This window comes from Colias croceus, chromosome 10 (assembly GCF_905220415.1).
Source record: "Colias croceus chromosome 10, ilColCroc2.1".
Taxonomy (NCBI): Eukaryota; Metazoa; Arthropoda; class Insecta; order Lepidoptera; family Pieridae; genus Colias; species Colias croceus.
The window spans coordinates 5553918-5572661 of record NC_059546.1 but is presented as its reverse complement, the minus strand read 5'-3'; the positions used below and the strand labels follow the sequence as shown (position 1 = coordinate 5572661).

General features: G+C 34.3%; 1 protein-coding gene across 2 annotated transcripts in view; it reads right to left on the bottom strand.

Moving 5' to 3' along the window:
- Window positions 1-2311: 2311 nt before the first annotated feature.
- LOC123695131 (autophagy-related protein 16-1) overlaps window positions 2312-18744 on the bottom strand; it is a 139960-nt gene continuing 123527 nt past the window's right edge. For both annotated transcript variants that reach the window (XM_045640866.1, XM_045640867.1), the window contains 2 exons: window positions 12190-12316; window positions 2312-6129 (listed from right to left, as the gene is read on the bottom strand). In XM_045640866.1, the coding sequence (XP_045496822.1) occupies window positions 12223-12316 (94 nt within the window). In that variant the 3' untranslated portion in view covers window positions 2312-6129; window positions 12190-12222. The remainder of the gene's footprint in view (window positions 6130-12189; window positions 12317-18744) is intronic.

Below are 18744 nucleotides of genomic sequence, written 5' to 3'. Positions count from 1 at the left end.
AAGTTATCTTAGTGTTCCATCAATAATACTTAAATCTAGTAACCCTCAATACGAGCACACCACAGGAGCACACTAAGCCGGTTAAAATAGATTAGCTATAGCCAACGTTATTGTGTTATAAATGGAAAGCCTTGGGTTTAAGGCTTCTCTTCTCTCTTGGATCTTTGAGTGAATAGACAAATATGTATTAAAAAAAAGAATACGTTATGTATAAGCTGGACTACTGTTAGTGATATTGTGCTAATTTACGCTGAATGTTCGGACAACAATGAAGTTTGAGGTAATTGTTTCTTTATAATTTCTTTGTCTATCGATCTGATCACCTGTCATAAAAAGGGAATCCAATGTGATACATGATATCTCAGATGACTGATGCAACATGACTTTCTAATATTGTATCTGGTTCACGAGTTCAGATCGGTAACGGATTTACATTTGCCATCAATTTTGCGCGTATCTTTGTTATTGTTTTCGTTCACTTATTGGTATTTTTCCATTTGCACAAATGGTGTATTGTGCGGATGTAGGTTGTGGTGTTGCGGTCTGCCGGCGTATGATTCCCGTTCGTACTTATATTGACCGTGTCGCGATTGAGAGTCCTCTACTTTCAGTTTAGATGAGACGTCCGGTTGCCATAACTATTTGCTTTCACTAGGTCAATTCACTTGCAGATACAACTGTCTATTAAATGCTCCTCGACAATCGAAAACAACACGCCATCTAATTACATGATGACCAATTTGCGCTTCTTTAGAATTCTGGCCAAAAAAATTAGGACTTGAGAGATGGCCGCGTACAGTTATATTCGTAGGTAAAGATTATAGCAAGCAAACGTATTTGGTGTTGGCATCTAGAATGTTCAAGAAAATGATATCTTTCTTCGTTATTATGAAATTTAAAACAATGTCATGTCTATACTCTATTTGCATAGCTTGATTGGTTCTCACAAGTTTTTGTAGAGACGATAACAAAAGTACGAATACTGTTAGTATTGGTGTTAAATATAGGCATGGTTAAAAATCGGTTTGTATAGTTTTGTTAGTATTGAAATCAGATAGTGGATTGTCCATTAGAGAACATACCACCTGTAATGATGTACGTACCTACATCCGTCAAGATGCTATCTCAGAGCAATAAAGTAATGAATATAACACAACTATGAGTTGAGGAACCATGACTAGGCACATCGCACCTACAATTTGTTTTCCACGCGCAAGTTTGGCAAAATAGTTATTACAATAGGTGTAATTTTGGGGAGATAAAAATTGCATTGAAATTACTGTGACCGTTATTTTGAATTATGTTGCAGATTGGTTGTAGACGCTCGCGGATGTCGTAAGCGCGGTACGGATCACGGTGGTCCTCAGTAGATATGTGGTTTGTTGGCAGTTTCAATCTATGCGGACTAATTGGGCATATAGAGGAGTAATAAGCGACAGCCTATTAGGACGAGCACGCGCAGCCGTGGCGAGATGACACGACTTGCAGACGAAATACACTCTTACCGACAACAATTTGCATGACGAACGATGAAAATAAAATAGAAGGAATTTTAACAAAAGTTTTGTTACAATTAGTTACAAGTATTTTGTTCTTGAACTTGTATACATCCTTTAATAAGTCTTATTTGAATATAGAAAAGTGGTAAGAGAAATTCATCATATCTGATTGATAATTTATAAACAGGGAAGGGATTAAATGTATAATTACTCATACTTTGTAACAGGTCTGTGGAGACATGGTTAGTATGCCAGTGGGTAACTGGCAATTCAATAAATCACGCGTGACATTTATTTCCTCTCGAAATGAATGGTAACTGTATGTATGTGAGGTGTATGAATCGATAATTGCTACGTTATGAGTGTGACGCAGTAAACCTCGGTCCCACCCAAACTGTGACCACTCAATAATATGTGAAAAGATATTTTCAACATAATTGCTATATGTGTCACAAATGCTAATTTTACACTTTCTACTTTATCTTCATTGAACGTGAGGTTATTGAATATGCACGTGAGAAATGCTTTGGTTTTGTACTTGAATAAATCATTACTAACTAAGGAGAGGAGAGACTAAACCTTTTATTTAGATGCATTCTTGAACATTATTCTTGTAGAAGCGCCGCGGCCGTGTCTGCAAAATTATTTGCAGCAATTATAACACGTTTATGAGCAACGATACATTTTTTTAAACGATAAAATTAAATCGAAATAAAATAAAATTGAGTTATTATTACGTAAGTAATATTAAGTAAGTTTTGTAAGGCGTTCGGAACGCTATAATAAGAAATGGGATATAAATAAAACGAATATTTCAAAGTGTACTATTTATTTATAATATGTCGTACAATCGAGAACATATAATTTCCACGCACCCACCTCATTATTTACAAGCTTGCTCACGTTGTGCTACAAAATATATCATTTTACATATAAAAATAATATAAATTTTAAGATTTATACAACAACTTACACACTAGTCGCTCGCAGCGATAAAAGAGAATTATGAAACAATTGTTTAATGTTAACATTATGCTTTCACAACACAATAGGCAATGTACTATTCAGTTATAAGAAGATTTATCATTTTATTAGATACGCAGGAAAGGGAACTTTAAGAAAAATTATAAGTAATAGACACTTTGTGAATATTTGTAAGAGAGTACATTTATGTAAAACATAAATTTAAATTGTTCAGAAACTTTCATAAAATATTATTTTTAATATAGCTAAAAATGTTTTGCTCAATCATTGGAGGGATATAAAAACAATAAAAATAAATATAACAAAAAGTAAAAATAAATAAAATCTTAAATCTCATTCTTTCATTATATTTGAGGACCAAGTTTAGTAATATTTTGGATATGCAGTGGAGTTTGAGTGCGTTCGGCTTCATAAATGAGATCTAAGATAATAAAATAAAGGGAAATAGTTTGAAGCATTTCTATAAAATTGTTTAAATAATATAAAATGGTTGAAAGTAGAATTTAAGCCGGTTTCACAACTTTGACACAAGTTAGGCTTATTTGCCAGTGAAAATAAGAGAGAACGTACGCAAAATACGTCAAGAAGTGTTTATGTACGATATCAGTGACTTTATCAGGAAGTCGTGAAGGGGTACCATAAAAAAGATAGAACAGAATAAAATAGTTACATTGAAAAACGTGCGTACAATGTTTTACATAAAGAAGAACGCTCACAGAAATTTAAAGTGTGATGTAGTTGTAAGAAAGAAGAATTCAAACTATTTTTTTACGTATCAAATTTGTAAGATAAGCAATTGAAACTTACAATTAATTGCCACTATCATTATGATTCTATATTAAACATTAAAACTTATAAAGTGATGTAAACATACTTATAATACGGACAACAGTCTTTGTTAACTTTGCGAATAACATTAAAGTAATATAATATATTTTTTGACATCGAGACGTTAGCTGGTACTAGTGCTAATAATAATTATAAATTCTATACGTTGATACGTTTACAAATTTCGAAATTGAGTCTCAAATAATCGGACATTTTAATTGAAACATGCTTAATTTAACGTATGTACTAAGGATAGTTAGAACAACTATTTACTATAATATCGTATGATTTATTATCTTCTCAGTTCGAAATTCATTGTATATGGTTATTGGTACATTTGTGCTTGATAATGTTATAAATCTAATAATAAGTACTTGAAAGGCACACAACTTAGTCGTATTGATACCAATCCAGTTTACCTAGCAATACAGAGCGGATATTTTCTTTTAAGAAAGAACAAGTCTTGTTAAAAACTTCTTCATTGTATAAATATTTTTTAATGCTGACACTGAAAAGTCAAATAACGAAAAATGAAAGAAAACGCGCCGAATATGAATTCTTAATGTGAAGAAATAACAAAAAAAAGTAACAATAAAACTAAAGCAAATTAAACACTACCAAAATTTAATTCCCTCACAAAATCAACAAAAGAAAAAAAAGACTAAAATCCAACCCTCTTTTCCAATAAAAAACAGCCATAGAATACACGTGACTAGCTACCGATAAGGCTAACACCATAGCCGCTACAAAAAATTGATCCTAAACATTGATTGAGTATAACACTAGCGTCTTTCAGAGTGTATGACATGTTTTTTGGCAAGAACATTAATCTAGAGAGACGAGGCGCCGTTACTCGTATGCAAACTAAGCGCACTATACAGGTATTATATTATGAGGAAGACAAACGGAGCGTAATTTAGGCGTCGCACAGTGTGAAATTCGAACCGTCTGCTCGGACAAAAGATCTAAAAAGAAAGCTTGTACGTGCTTAATGAAATCGTACAAAAAATATATACGACGATGATGGTGTTTTAACACGTGATGGTGTTCTTAGAATAGAATAATGGTGTTTGAAATAAAAAATCCAAACAACCAAAATATCTAAGTCGACCTTAAACTATATTTGTGTAATTGATAAAATTATGCCATCGTCGAGTTACTTCGATTTATAACAGACGTTTTATGCAACGACAATGTCAGTATTTACGCAAAATTAAGTTCATAGACTGAAAAAGTAGTAAAACACTAATTATCTTAATAACTGGTGAGAGAGTTCTATTATTAAACAATAGGCGACAAAAAAGAACTAATGGTTTTTATCCATGTCGTTCGGCGAGCTATCGCACACTGTGGCGCCGTGGTTTTTTACTGAATTCCAGGTGCCGTCCGCGTCGCAGTAGTTTCGGGTAATTAAGCGGTCGGTAACGCGTAATTACATGTAAAAATAGCGTTAAATAAACGCGGGGTCATTGGTCTTTAAAAAATTACGGAGCGTGTCTGTCAAAACAAACGCCAGAGGGTTATAGATGTCGGCTGCGTTATCGGACCACAGCGTTGGTAATAGGGTATACGCAGGGCTACCATATTATGTTGTAAATTGTTTTGGCACATGGTAAAAAATGATTTAAAAAAGTTTTTCTGTTTGCATTACATCATTTTATAAAAGAAAGAATAAAGAAAATAAGCAGAATCAAGATAGAAAAGTGCTTTTCATCCGTTAGAGACCGTAGATTTCACTCAATAAATTTTTGTGCTCTTTAATAATCCGAAACATCATATTCACATTATCACATTAATTGATGAAAACCAAAACAACCAGCAATAATCGCAATACTACGATCACTGTGACAGATTCACACAAAACGATCGTGGAGCAGCCCTGCGCATAGAGCATAGAGGCTAGAGCATAGAGTATAGACAACAGTTTATTGATCGCGGGAATCGGCCGCTAGTGGTCGCATTGTGTGCTAATGAGTGGTCGGGAGCGCATGTGCCCTCCGATCCCGCGCACTAGCCACTAAGGGAAAACAAATATGAATTCGCGCTGACAACACGACGGTTATTAGTTATCGTGCACCGCCGCGGATTGGACACCGCCTTATGAATTTTATTCGTATTAATTAATATTCCATGTAACGCTGACCACTCTTTTTTCGGTGCGCGCACGCCTAGTTTAGTTTGTACCGGGGAACATTGGTCATGAAATTATATCGAAGATAATTTTCCCACGCTAATGAGTATTAGTCTTAAATTAGTTATTTACATAAAATATTGATGGACGAAACGATATTCAATCGAACAATTATATTTAAATTTTAAATAGTCCAGGAAACGAGATGGAAAATCTATTATGCGCATAAATTTATGATAGCAGAAGCGAACCTAAAATCGAGCAAACGAGACATATTCCACGAGCCTTGTGTAACGTTAAGGAATGAAAGATAATATCTTGGAAGACGAGTAAAAACGTCAAAAAAACAGCCATCGCAACCGAGCGTAAAATTCTTGAAAGCACCCTCCAATTATAAATTTAACACCGTCCAATTAGTATTTACAAATAGACAATCGCATAAAAAGGTATTGTAATTTTTTATTGGCATCGATCGGTATCAGTGTAATATGTAATACATGTTTTACCGGCTCCGTGTGGACGTGAAAAAGTGTAGAATGTAGATGCTATCGTCATGTTTTGAACACGTCAATGCACCCGCGGTGACTACTACGTGAGTCTCTGCAGAATGTCTGCTGTGAGCCCGCGCAGGAGATGCAACACCTCGCCGCTCTCGCCTTCCGCTGTTCCCGTCTCTTGCTGGGGAACCTGAAATAAAATAAAATAACATTAATTAACCTGAAAACAATAAACGATTCCTGAACTAACTATTGTTTGTTACAGTGCTCATATTGAATTCAATTTAAGAACGTTGATTTTTAGTACACCCTTGTTTAGATTATCGAAATTCGATGTTCCCAAATCTGCGGCTGTTTAAATGTTTAACTCATATTTTTATTATAAAAATGTTGAGTAGACATGACAATAAATGATAAAATAATATTATGCCATTATTTTCTTTAAGGATTTAAGTAACATTGATTGATTGATTGTTTGTTAAACTCAACACAACAAAAAGCAAGAATATCACGGTCTATTGAACTACTAAAGCTGAAAATATTCATCATCATCATCATCATCATCAGCCCATATACGTTCCCACTGCTGGGACACGGGCCTCCTATGAGGGTACAGGCCATAATCCACCACGCTGGCCAAGTGCGGGTTGGCGGATGACACATGTCGTCGAACTTTTTTAATTCTTCGACATGTCGGTTTCCTCACGATGTTTTCCTTCACCGTTCGAGCAGTGGTGATGTTACAACATGCGCAGATAAATTGAAAAATCAATTTATTTCCTGCGCGCTCGCCTGGTCCCGAACCACGGACTTATCGATTCGAAGTCCGAGGTCTCACCACTGAGCCACCACTGCTCTAAACTGAAAATATTATTACTAAGTATTTAGTTTATGTAAAGGTCAAATTGTTCCTTACTCTACTTTTTATGGTTTTAACGATTATGTTAATTCAAGATCCAATTTGATATTTATTCTTGCTGATTGCTCCTTGGTGTGGTACCTCGTACCAACCGTTAGTGGATGAATATAATCATTCTGATTATTGCTTGCTGATTCAAATTAAATTGTAATTCGCTATTCAAATATTGTAAATAGGTGTAACGGAATGCGATATCCATAATATAAACCAGAATACAAGATACGTATAAACATAAAGATTACAATAACGTTACGGGTCTATATCGGTTTAGAAGTTCAGACGAGGTCGCAAAATTTCATAAATAACTTTGGGCAGTTATCTATTATAACCAGAAATACAAACCCATTTCGCAGAATATAGTCTTAGTGTAAATGTCATTTCGACAAAACAAATATTGCGATTCTGTTATGGAGTATGGAACGGAAAACATGTTGAAATAGATACGTTTATTGTAGAGTAACCGTTATTAACACTTCTCATATATTTGTATATCACAGCACTATTTCAAATCGATTCGAGCACTCGATTTATATCGTTCGTTAGTGAATTGCCGACTCTAACCCATGTATTTATATTTCTATGTATGGAATCAAATTGAACAGCTCGCCTAATAAATGCATATTTGATGATGGTTAGATCTAATTCTAAAATGGTCAAAGAAAAATAACAGTCTGCGGAGAAGATATTTTAAGTTATGCGATTTGGAGAAATGAGTCGTAATAAAGACAAATTGCTCGAGAGTATCACACAAACGATGAAATGATAGCTTCCAAAAAAAGATAATTCAATTGCGATAATTTACTGAATCCCGCTCGGAGGCAAATTGTTTCGTTTAGATGTTTAGAGGAAATAAAAGTCGACCCACATTTTAAGACAAGAGATAGTCATCGCAAAAAGTTTAACGAATGGGACATAGGCAACGAGAGTATTCCGTGGTCATTGTAATAGATTTCTGAGAACGATTTGCTAATAACCGATATTAAATCGCCACTAGGTGTTGTGAGGACTGCCGGCAAACAAAAAGAGATATAATTATTTCTAGAACGGTAAACTGCTCTTAATGAGTCGCTTATTGGCGAATTAACATCGCGTTTCGGTCAGGTAGGTGTCTTCGTTTTCTATTACCTCTAAATGGCTGTTAAGGATCTTTCGATAAGGGATTGCATAAGATTCTAATTAGCAAGGTGATATAAACCAGTTACTATATTTATCTCATCGAACTGTTATGATACAGGAATTTCGCATAACTGAGATGACAGGAGCGGAAATTTTCTTGGCGGCTGTTTTTGCATTATTTTTTATATAATATCCAATGAATGGTATGGAAGCCAAAGGCGTTGACAGCGATGATAAAAAAAGATTTGGCATTACATTAATTATAGGTTATACGATTACGAACCAATCTTTATAACGGTAGGTTCTGCTGACTTATAATAGTAAAGTATGAATATGAATAAAACAGTATTCAATCTTGGTGGGCCGACTAATTAATTACTGATTGAAGAAAAATGTTAACATTATACGGGGTTTTTTGTTATTGGTATATTGAATGGAGAAAATTAATTTGTGTTTTTTATTTAATATGTTAGCTGTATTCTGAAGCAAAAGATTTCGCAAATAAAACTAAGACTCTGGTTGTTAAAAGTAAGGTGATTTAGAATTTATAATATAATATATTAATTAACATAGACACTCGACAGTACACAATACAACATTTTTCACATCTCCTTAGCATATTCTTGCAATAAACAAAAGTCCGACCCCAAAGAAAACCTTGACAAGTTATTTACATTGAAAAATATTTTATTTATGAACCTATCAGTTAGAGGTGACAGTGCGTTATCAATTCGCATGCGATTAAGATCTGAGCTTCGTGCGTTGATTGGCCGGGTCATTACGCCGAAACGTACTCACTGGACCGCATAAAACAACGGTATCCCGACTGCCTTAGCCGCGAGCTATGCCATCATGTGTATCCAATATACTCAGCTATTTGTTTACACGACCAATTAAAATTTATTTATTGATTTGTAATTTTATATCGAATTAATTACGGTGGTAAATAAAAATCCAATTAAACAGTAATCGATGAAGGCGGCGACATCAAAACCGCTAATTACGATTTATGAATGAATATTTACGATCTAGGTGTCACCAGCCGACTTTGTTGGAAAATGGAAATCCACGACAAAAAATTGAATGGGCCGACGTAGTACGTCATTTTGGCGATGACAAAAAGATACTGATCACGTACATAAATTTGACTGTAGTAATTTTGCCGCTAAATTATATCGATAGAAGTGTAAATGGACCATTGAACGCAATCCGATATACGTAACGCAATCGAGTTAAAATTGAGGAGGTGCCGTGGTGTGATAGATGATTGGAACTCGTTTCGATACTTCCTGTGGCGTCCACTTTGTCATTTATTAGATCGCGCGAATAGATTATATTTTTGATTGATTTACATATAATCATATAGAATATAGATGATAAAAGTCTATTTGAGGAACTTATATAAAAGGTAATATTGTTAGCTATTACAATTTGGAACATTTAATGTCTAAAATTAATAGTTCATGATCTGGAAAATTGCAGTAGGTACTTCTCAGCAAAAGGTTACTGTATTAATAATAGAAAACATATAATTTATTTGAAATTATGGATATTCCATTATTTTGGACACGAAACGGTGTTTGAAATTTGTACGGTATTATTGAGCGAGAGGATACACAATATTATTTTAATTTAACCTTGTGCTAGATTTATGGATATTGGAAATTTTAAATTATGTAATTTTATGAGGTGAAACAGGTTGTTTTAAACAATAATAGGAATTTTTTATATAAAATGGCGCCATTTTAAAGTGCCATCGATGTAATTTTAATAAATTATCAATATGACCTATTTGAAAAAGGCATTAAATGTAAAGCATTGTTTTAATATTATTTGTATTTAAATGATCTGAATTTTAACCTTTAAAAGTGAAGACAGACATATCGAAATTCCGAGTGAACGAATCTTTCAACTATTATCGAGCGCTTATTATATGCTGTCGAGTATTTTTTATCGAAATCATTTAAAATTAAATAGGTATGTAGGTAGTTCATGAGAAGCAAGTATCGTCGAGATACTGGAACCAATTTAAGTTTTTTAGGCTTTACGACCCACTTCTTATACTATTGTATGTGGTAACTAAGTAGATTTGGCAAATTCTTTCCGGCCGTGAAATCTTATTAAAGCGAGATGTTTAAGTGAAGGTGCCGAATGCCGATATTATAATACCGTTCTGTACATTCACGTCGAGACAATATGGTTCGGTCAGCACGAAACCATACACACTTGTACAAAAACCCAATGAAAGTCGAAAGTCACGCTTTCACTTGCCGGCGATTTTGTATTGTGCGTCATAAGCACTAAACTCATTTTTAACAAAGGTGAATTATAGACTCGATGGTTGGACTATCGGAGGCGATTAGGTCAGTCGAGAACATTACCCTGGTGTGTGCTATTGATCGCTCCAATCATACTAATTTCATTCATTTAACTGACAGCCTTTCATTAACGCCTCTCGTCGAATGTTTTATTCAAACCGTCGAGTGTTTAAACACGCTTTGAGACAATACAAAAAGAAAGCCTTTGTACATTTGTCGGAATGATTCCATTAAATGTTGTTTACTTGACAAGAATTTAGAAAGATTACCTATACAAATTCCTCTACACATGAAGAGAGCATTGCCTTATAAATAGGTGCTGATTTATTGGAAAAATAACTTTATCTCAACACCAGAATTTATGGTAACGGTTATATAACACGCGAAGGTGTGACATCACGGTAACTGCGCGGCTCGTCGCAGTGACATGTCAGGTTGGGGTCACCCGTTAGGAGGTCACAGACAGACAATTATGCAGTCTGGACATGTTCGCTGATGACGATATTTAGAATTTTTTTATGTTATAGTTAAAAACTAAATGGCAACGGCCTAAGATTTAGCACTAAGACAACTATCATAGATCACAACTATGTGTTTTATGGGCTGTTAAAAGAGGTTCCCGTACTAGAATCTGATAACCACAAAATAATGTGGAGTACGGTACTCATGAAATTATTTTATTAGTTAGAAAAACATTTCATTTTAAATATCTACGACAATAAAAAAAAGAAAACCTCATAAAAGTTCTATTAAGCCCTTGTTGAAAGCACTAAAAATATTTTTTTTTGTTTTTAATTTGCATCGTGCATAATATGCGAAACCGGACCAATTAAAGCTTCGGTCATGCGATTCTAAAAAACTACTACAAAGTCTATGATACCCTATTCTTTCACAGACGTGATAAATATTCACGATATTAACATCTCCTTTTTATGGCTGCAGAGCAATAAAGGTCGTGTTATCTTGTTAAAAAACGAACGTATTCTTTGCTCAACAGCTATAAGTCCACTTATAGCTAATTATCACACCCCGCCCTTTCTTCGTAGGTAACGTTTCGTTCGTAGATACACTTTGCCGCACTATCAATGTAATACATCGCTTTGGATTATAGTTTTAAATTCCACATATTATTGAGGTAAAAATATTCTACATCTATTACTAATGTTGGATAAATATAGGTTAGTTGAAAAAGTATGCACATTATAAATTTTCCCGTGATGTTAAAAATGTTAAATTAAGAAACATTTTGTTAGAAATCTTCGAGGATTTTAAAGGATTATGGAATGAAATGAAAATTCTTTATTCCGATAACACATGATGTCAGAAATAAATGAATAAAAAATAGCAAAAGGCGACCTAAATTGTAAAAAGAAAAACTACACGTGGGTGAGCAAAATCAAGGATTATCCAAGACAGGCTATAAGAATAACATGATTGTAAATTCTTTACACTTAATAATAACTTATAACAAAACATTTACTCCGGGAATCTTTATTACACTAACTTAAGCGGATAAGCAGATGAATCATCAAGATTTTAGCATACAGGTTTTATAAGCAGAATATGTCCATTTTCTTTTGTAGGTATTTCCAAGTGCTTTGCCCTTTGAACTTCCTCGTATATCATTTCAATTTAATTGACCGCCAATAATAAATACCCAGCAAAAATCAGATATGCAATAGGAAATGATTACAAACGTACAAAGTGGCAATTGCCATAAATTAAAATCGATCAATACACGCACATCTAATTGACATGTGCGCTAAGCTAGATTATGATCATCGCAATAATTGAAACCGAACGGCTCGTCGAGCGTAATGCGGGCGGATAGCATCTGCCAGCGGCTGAAGTGTGGTTATCTCGCAGAATGGGATATAATTGCGTATGTGATAATTACCTGCGGCGGCGGGCCGGTGGGGTCCCATGCTTGTCACAAGTCGCCCCAAATGACGGCTCGCTTCCCGCGGTCCACGGATGCTAATAGCCCCGACTGCGGGTGCCACGACACAGCCGTCACCGCTGACCTGAACAAAAATAAAAGCTACAGGAAACCAATCGTACAGCTTCATTTATCTTTTTTGAGACGGATCTACCTATTTGTTTAGTTTCTTTTCTCCGATGCGTTGATTAATGATCCGCCGCCGGTTTATTTGGTCTTAATGTAAGCAGTTGGAAAGTGTATTGATAGGTACATGTTAAATTAGTCTATTGGTTTAATTATCATGTTATTGTAATTTTTATGTTCCGGTTTAAATAATCTCGTTAAAATTACAGACCTTCTGTTTTTGATTATGAATAAATTATGGTAAAGTTACCACAAATCACTAGTCAGTGTACTTCAAATAAGTTTCAAAATAAGTGAAATTTTTGTTATTCCGTTAAGTTATGGCAAAGTTATGCCTTAATAGCTTTACGTACTCTTGTGAAGGAAAGCAATGCATAAACCAATATAGGAATACATTAAATAATTCTTCAGCTATAACGGTTCCGTATATTGTGTTATTTGCAAAAGGCTCTCCATAAAAGTAGTAATTGGATAAAACAATTGAATATAACTTGAGATATGCCAAAGTAATATCAGCCAGTCCCGTTAATAAAATTGAATAATTGTTGAGTCTCAGAGAGTAAAGTCGTGAGAGACGAACATGTCAGATCGAGAACTCTAGTGAATAGCGAACCTTGAATAGTCAATCCCGATACTGATAAATCTCTCCAAGCATTTGAATCGCGAAGAGGAGGTTAAAATCGACAAATATATGAGCTTTGACATTTCTAACGCCGCTTTAACGCTAAGTAATGGTGCAGAATGAAATATCTGCCAAAGGCGAGCTCACGATTGAAAATGAATGGGGCTTATCACATTTGTAAGTATAAACTGAACTTTTAGCAGAAACGTAAGCGACTTTTACATAATTTCACGCTGAAACTGGTAGCAATAAGTTTGATGTTTGCGATGCACATCTCGCATCGTGCAATAAATGAGATTTTTATTTTGTCATTTTGTACTTATATGGTACTGTATCTTTCGGATGTTTTGACAAAATCTAAGTTCACAAGGCCATAAAGCGACACCAGACACTGGTACTATATATATTAAAGAACTGGTGCATTTTGTGCTGTCACCGTTACATTTCCCAGAATAGATCATGGACGGTATCAAGTTTTAAACTCGTATATTATATAACAACATAAACACCTCAACAAGTCCGTAGAAAAGGAATCATGTCGATAGTATTGATCTTTATCAGCCATAATATCTCATTCTCAAGTCGAATTGGCTACTAAATGTTATATGTATGAGTATGCGAAATACGTGCGTGCTTCATAATTCACAATAGCTTGTGTAGTAAAGTTATTCCGCACTACATAGGAAATTAAAACTAGATAAAAGTACGATACACGATTATTAACGACCGATAATTCCAATTATGTTTTAGAAATCATGTGGGAAGAACAATACCTACTATTGTTAGCGTTTAGCTACTATTATGTATTCTGTGCTATTGTGACTGTAATATAGTCTCAAGTCGATTTTGCATTAGCCAGTACTAGGAAACATAAAATTATACACCAGGCTCACTTTGGTAACTTGCGTTAATGAATAGAAATAGTGTGCAATGTGCATGGTATGCATGTAGAAATTAAAGTGATTAAAATGGAGACATGAAAATCGTACCAATTACAGGAAATAATAATAGTTAGTGGTGATGCTGACTGCTTTATAGCTTTATTACCGTATTTATCCGCGATAAAGGCTAGCATAAACAAGAATTAGAGAGGAGTATGCGCGGTTCGTTTACACATACCGCTTCTGGTTCGTATAACGAGCCTCTTAGCCAATGGCCAATTTGGAAGCAGGAAGGCACATGCCGCGCCAAAATCGGGAACCGGCTATTGTCCTTTGAAATAAATAGGTTGAACGCATGCTCTTAATACCGCTCTGATTTAATTAGAAAATAAATTATCGGCGAAAGTAATATCGATATTTTAGAAAGTACAAAATAAAGGCGACTGGTTTCAACATACACGATTTAAAATTAATGGTATGTGGCCCTTCAATAAACAGTTACTTTAAACGTGCATTTAATTAAAACGTTTTGATAGATAACAAAATTCCTTTCAATTAGTCGATATATCCGATATACCAATGAGAGAGGTCAAATTATTCACGGCGCATCAACTATACAGATGCTCATTTAATGACTCAATGTTTTGTGCAAGTTCATCAACTCGAAATAGAGTCGTATATTAGGTTGAGGAATTTTAACTAACATTATTCTGCGACTCTGCTTCAATTTTCTTTAAAATATTTCTACATTTCTTGCGAAAAGAAAGATTCCTAGATTAGTTCAACTGATTCATCCGTTCGGTCAGTCGACACATCAGGTGAGTACAAAGGACAGTCGCTTTGATTATCTAGCTATGATAAACGCAAGTATGGCTATTTTAAACTCTAACTTGGATATCTATAACACAATGTTGGACGATCAAAACTTTTCAAAGCAACCCAGGTCAGGAAAACATTTCTTATTGAATCTCTTTAAAATACGATTTTTTTTGAAGTGAAACTTCTTTAGGCCCGTTGAGAGTAACATTTTAAGGTTGCGTCATGGCAATATCGTCACGTCAATCTTGCCAAAGAAGTTTCACTTCTGACAGGTGTGCTCGGCACATACGCTCTTTTTTATTCACGTTAGCAGCAGCCTCACGAAGCAACGGTCAGTGTGGATGTGGCTCGGACGAGGAAAATGACGGCGAGGCTGCTCGCTATGTGGGGACCCGCCTATTCAAATGACTAGCATAATCGCCTTGATTCATAACCGCATTACACGCCTACTATTTTTGCCAACGGGTTGCCCAATACAGAAACAGAACCTCTCGGGGTCAGTTACCTTTATCCCTTGCGGAATTCCCATACATTATTTACAAATTGTAACTTGTGTTTAAATATTTTTTAATTAAAATATCAATAAATTTATTCAATTAATAGTTATCTATTGATTTTTTATGATCAATAACTTATTTTAATTCGTTACAGGAAAGACCAGACCACCTTTTCGACATGAAAATACAGCTTTTTAATTAAAGTTCCATTTTACACAGAAAATATTTCCCTTTTTATTATATTCTAGATACCAGTTCATTAAGAGTGTTAACTTCGTTGTAAAAGTTTTACACGATCAACATCATAAAATTAAAATCGTAAAGTTTAAGCCGGAAAGCTTTTACTATTATTGCATTTCCTACTTATAATCGTATATAGTTGAGAAAATCTTGATTCAATAATAAAATCACCTGCCTGGAATGTTAATAAAATTGCAGTGATATTAAGCGGTTTCGAAGGTTTATGAAATGTTCTGTTAATCCTAGAACTGATTAGATTATCACTCCAATTATAAAGATTATAAGTTACAACTTCGTGTGCGGCACGCGAACCCGCAGTTAAATACAATATTAATTACAAAGACGAGATTCAGCCAATTCTACCTAAGCCTCTTTAATTAAAGTCGTTATTTTTTATTAAATTTGTTATTTTTCTGTGTTCCCTTTATTAAAATTAATTATCGCACGCGATATACGTGGTGTGTAGTTTTATGATTGAACTATTATTTTTTGGATTTTATTGAACCAATTCTAATACATAATAAGCATGACTATCGTTAAAACGTATGTTTTGTAAATTATGCGTAAAAAATTATGTAGCCGTAAGTCGTAAGAAGTAATGTAACCGAGTTGATTACATTATGAAAGTCGGGTCCCTGCTGCAAGTGAACGAGGCCAGATAGGAGCGTTGGTATTTTCTGAAAATCGTTATCGCCGTGGTAAATCAATGTCTTTTGGCCATTATGTTTAATAATTTTCGCCGGGAGCCGCTATCTAAAGTGATAGGGATCAACGATAAATCGTCAGGCTGTACGATAAATCATAATATACACAGCGACAATAAGTAGGCAGGCATGTGTCGCGCATGTTCCTGTTAATTCTGCGGCCGGGCCCCCGCTGCGTGCGGACGGCGCTCGCGAGTCGCGATACCATTCAGGCGTGCGACGGCGCCCGCGCGCTCGTCACCGGGGTGCTCTATTGTGCATATCCGGAAATGTCCTCAATGCAATGTTCGTTAAACAACTATTCCGCTTTAGCTAGTACTGTTGGATATACAAAGATTGCAGATTGAGGATGTTTGTGAATCCATTTTTTAAATTAGTATAATATTTTTCGAATTCATTTTTTTTTATCTATTTTTTTATAAGATGAAGATCTATAATATGTATATGGTTTTTTTTTACTTTTGTGGATGCATTACAAAAATCGTTTCCACGCAAGCGCTAATGGCAAGGCCATCAATATGCCAGGTCTCATGCCAGGAACGCGACAACATGGGACATAAATGTTTCCCCAGGAACTCGCAAGATTCAAAGCACGTTAAAGAGATTTTATTGCAATAATGTTAATAAGTCTATCTAGATAAGAACACTTGCCCTTATATCTCGTGGCACGTAAAACAGTTTTATTGTGGGTGTGTTGAACCCGTTCGCGGTTTATGAAACGCGAAACAATAGCTATACCAAAAGGAAAAGCAATCTTTATTGTCCATCTCGCTCTATTTCGATATTGCTGTACTATTTAAATTGATTCCCATCAAGGAATATAAAACTAGCTTCTCGTGCGAACGGTAAATCAATGCTTACCTATAAAACTTTTTGTGCTTCCTAGCGCAATCTAATCGATCATAATTATATTTAATTACATTTGAAAAATATTTTTTCTTGGAAATCGTTTAAAATTTCTTCATTATCAGCGAGAAGCATAACTTGAACTTTAACTATTATAAAGTTTAGAAGGCAAACTATTTTTAAAAGAATTAGTAATTGTATGTACAATTTTTAACAACAGGAAACTTTTAATCCAATGGCAACAAATCTGTGTAGAACCAAATCGTTTAGGTGTCTGATTCATATCAAAATATGTAATCCGTAATCGTTGGATGATAGAACCCCGATGTACATGATAAGCGAATTCCAGAGATGATCATCGACTGTGCTTCAGTAGTGTGTTGTGTGGGAAATAGAAATTTGCAAAGAGACAGCAAAAGCTGACGTCGACCTCACGATTTCAATTGTCCATGCGAAATGTACCAACTAAACGATGTCACGAGCGAAGCAGTTTTAGTGTGAATTGCAAGGTCATAAAAGTGCTTGATGAAATATAATGGTATGTCAAAATGTGATTTAATGGATATGCCGCGACAAGAGATATATTTCACTATTGTTCAGTGACGCTTTCATTTCGTATGCACTGTGCCAATTGTACGTTTATTTAAAATGTCCTCAGAAAGCAACTCATGCTTATAATTTCCTTTATGCAAGTAACTTTCACAAACACTTCACACGTCCTCAAATTTATCATTCCTTTTTTAGTTTTCTAATATTTTACAACACGAATAATGTAAACTGTTTTCAAGCCATACAATTTATTTTTATATATGACTTGGGAAATGTTTATGAAAGCTAAAAACAGTAAAAAGTTTCCGCAAAGCCGCAACTATTTCTGGTAGCATAACTATTTGAAATATTTTCATAATAAAGTGCATTGTATATAACCACGACTTAAAAACCATTCTTGATCATGAGATAGTTCTCTGCTTATAAAAATAAAATATGACATACATTAATTTAATAAATTTTATCTTTGTCACTTTGGAATTATTGCACAATCAAATAAATAATAAAAGTTCTGATTTGTATGAAGTGAGTATTCGATCTGTAGTTTATAAGGTTCGTAAAGGCAGTGTTGAAATATTAAATAAGCTAGATGAAAAACAACAAGAATTCATTATTATTATCAATCTTCAAGTTTAATTTGTTTGTTCCTATTGTTTTTCCCCTTTTTTAATTCAAAATCCTACCCATAGGTTGCCTGGTAGAAATCGCTGAGTAGCGATAAGGCCGCCTTTTTGGCATAACATTGTAATATTGTCTTTTTATTTTTGTTTTATTGTCTGTTTTTTTATCTGGTGCTAAATAAAGTGTATTTATTTATTATTATTTATTTATTTAATATACCGCGATTTTCACAATTACTTCTTATAGCTTACTAAACGCCTGATAAACGAAATAATTAACAATATAAACTAATGGAACAAGGTAATGAAAGCTCTATTGTAAAGTGGTTTATGCACATTATAATATATTCCCTTGTGATTTACATTGCATTTAAGGTTCAAACATTTATGTAGAGATTAAAGTACTAGTTTATTGACAGCTAAAGCCTCACATAATTTAGCTCAAGTATTTAGTTTTAGATCATTTGAAACTCGGCTTCTATTATGTTAAATGTTAATGTAGTGCGCAAAACGTTTAAATGCCGAAGTGTTATCCTTTAAGCTTTTTAATAGAGATAAAGATAGTTGGAAAGATTGTGCTATACAAGATAAAGGAATAACTAGACAAAC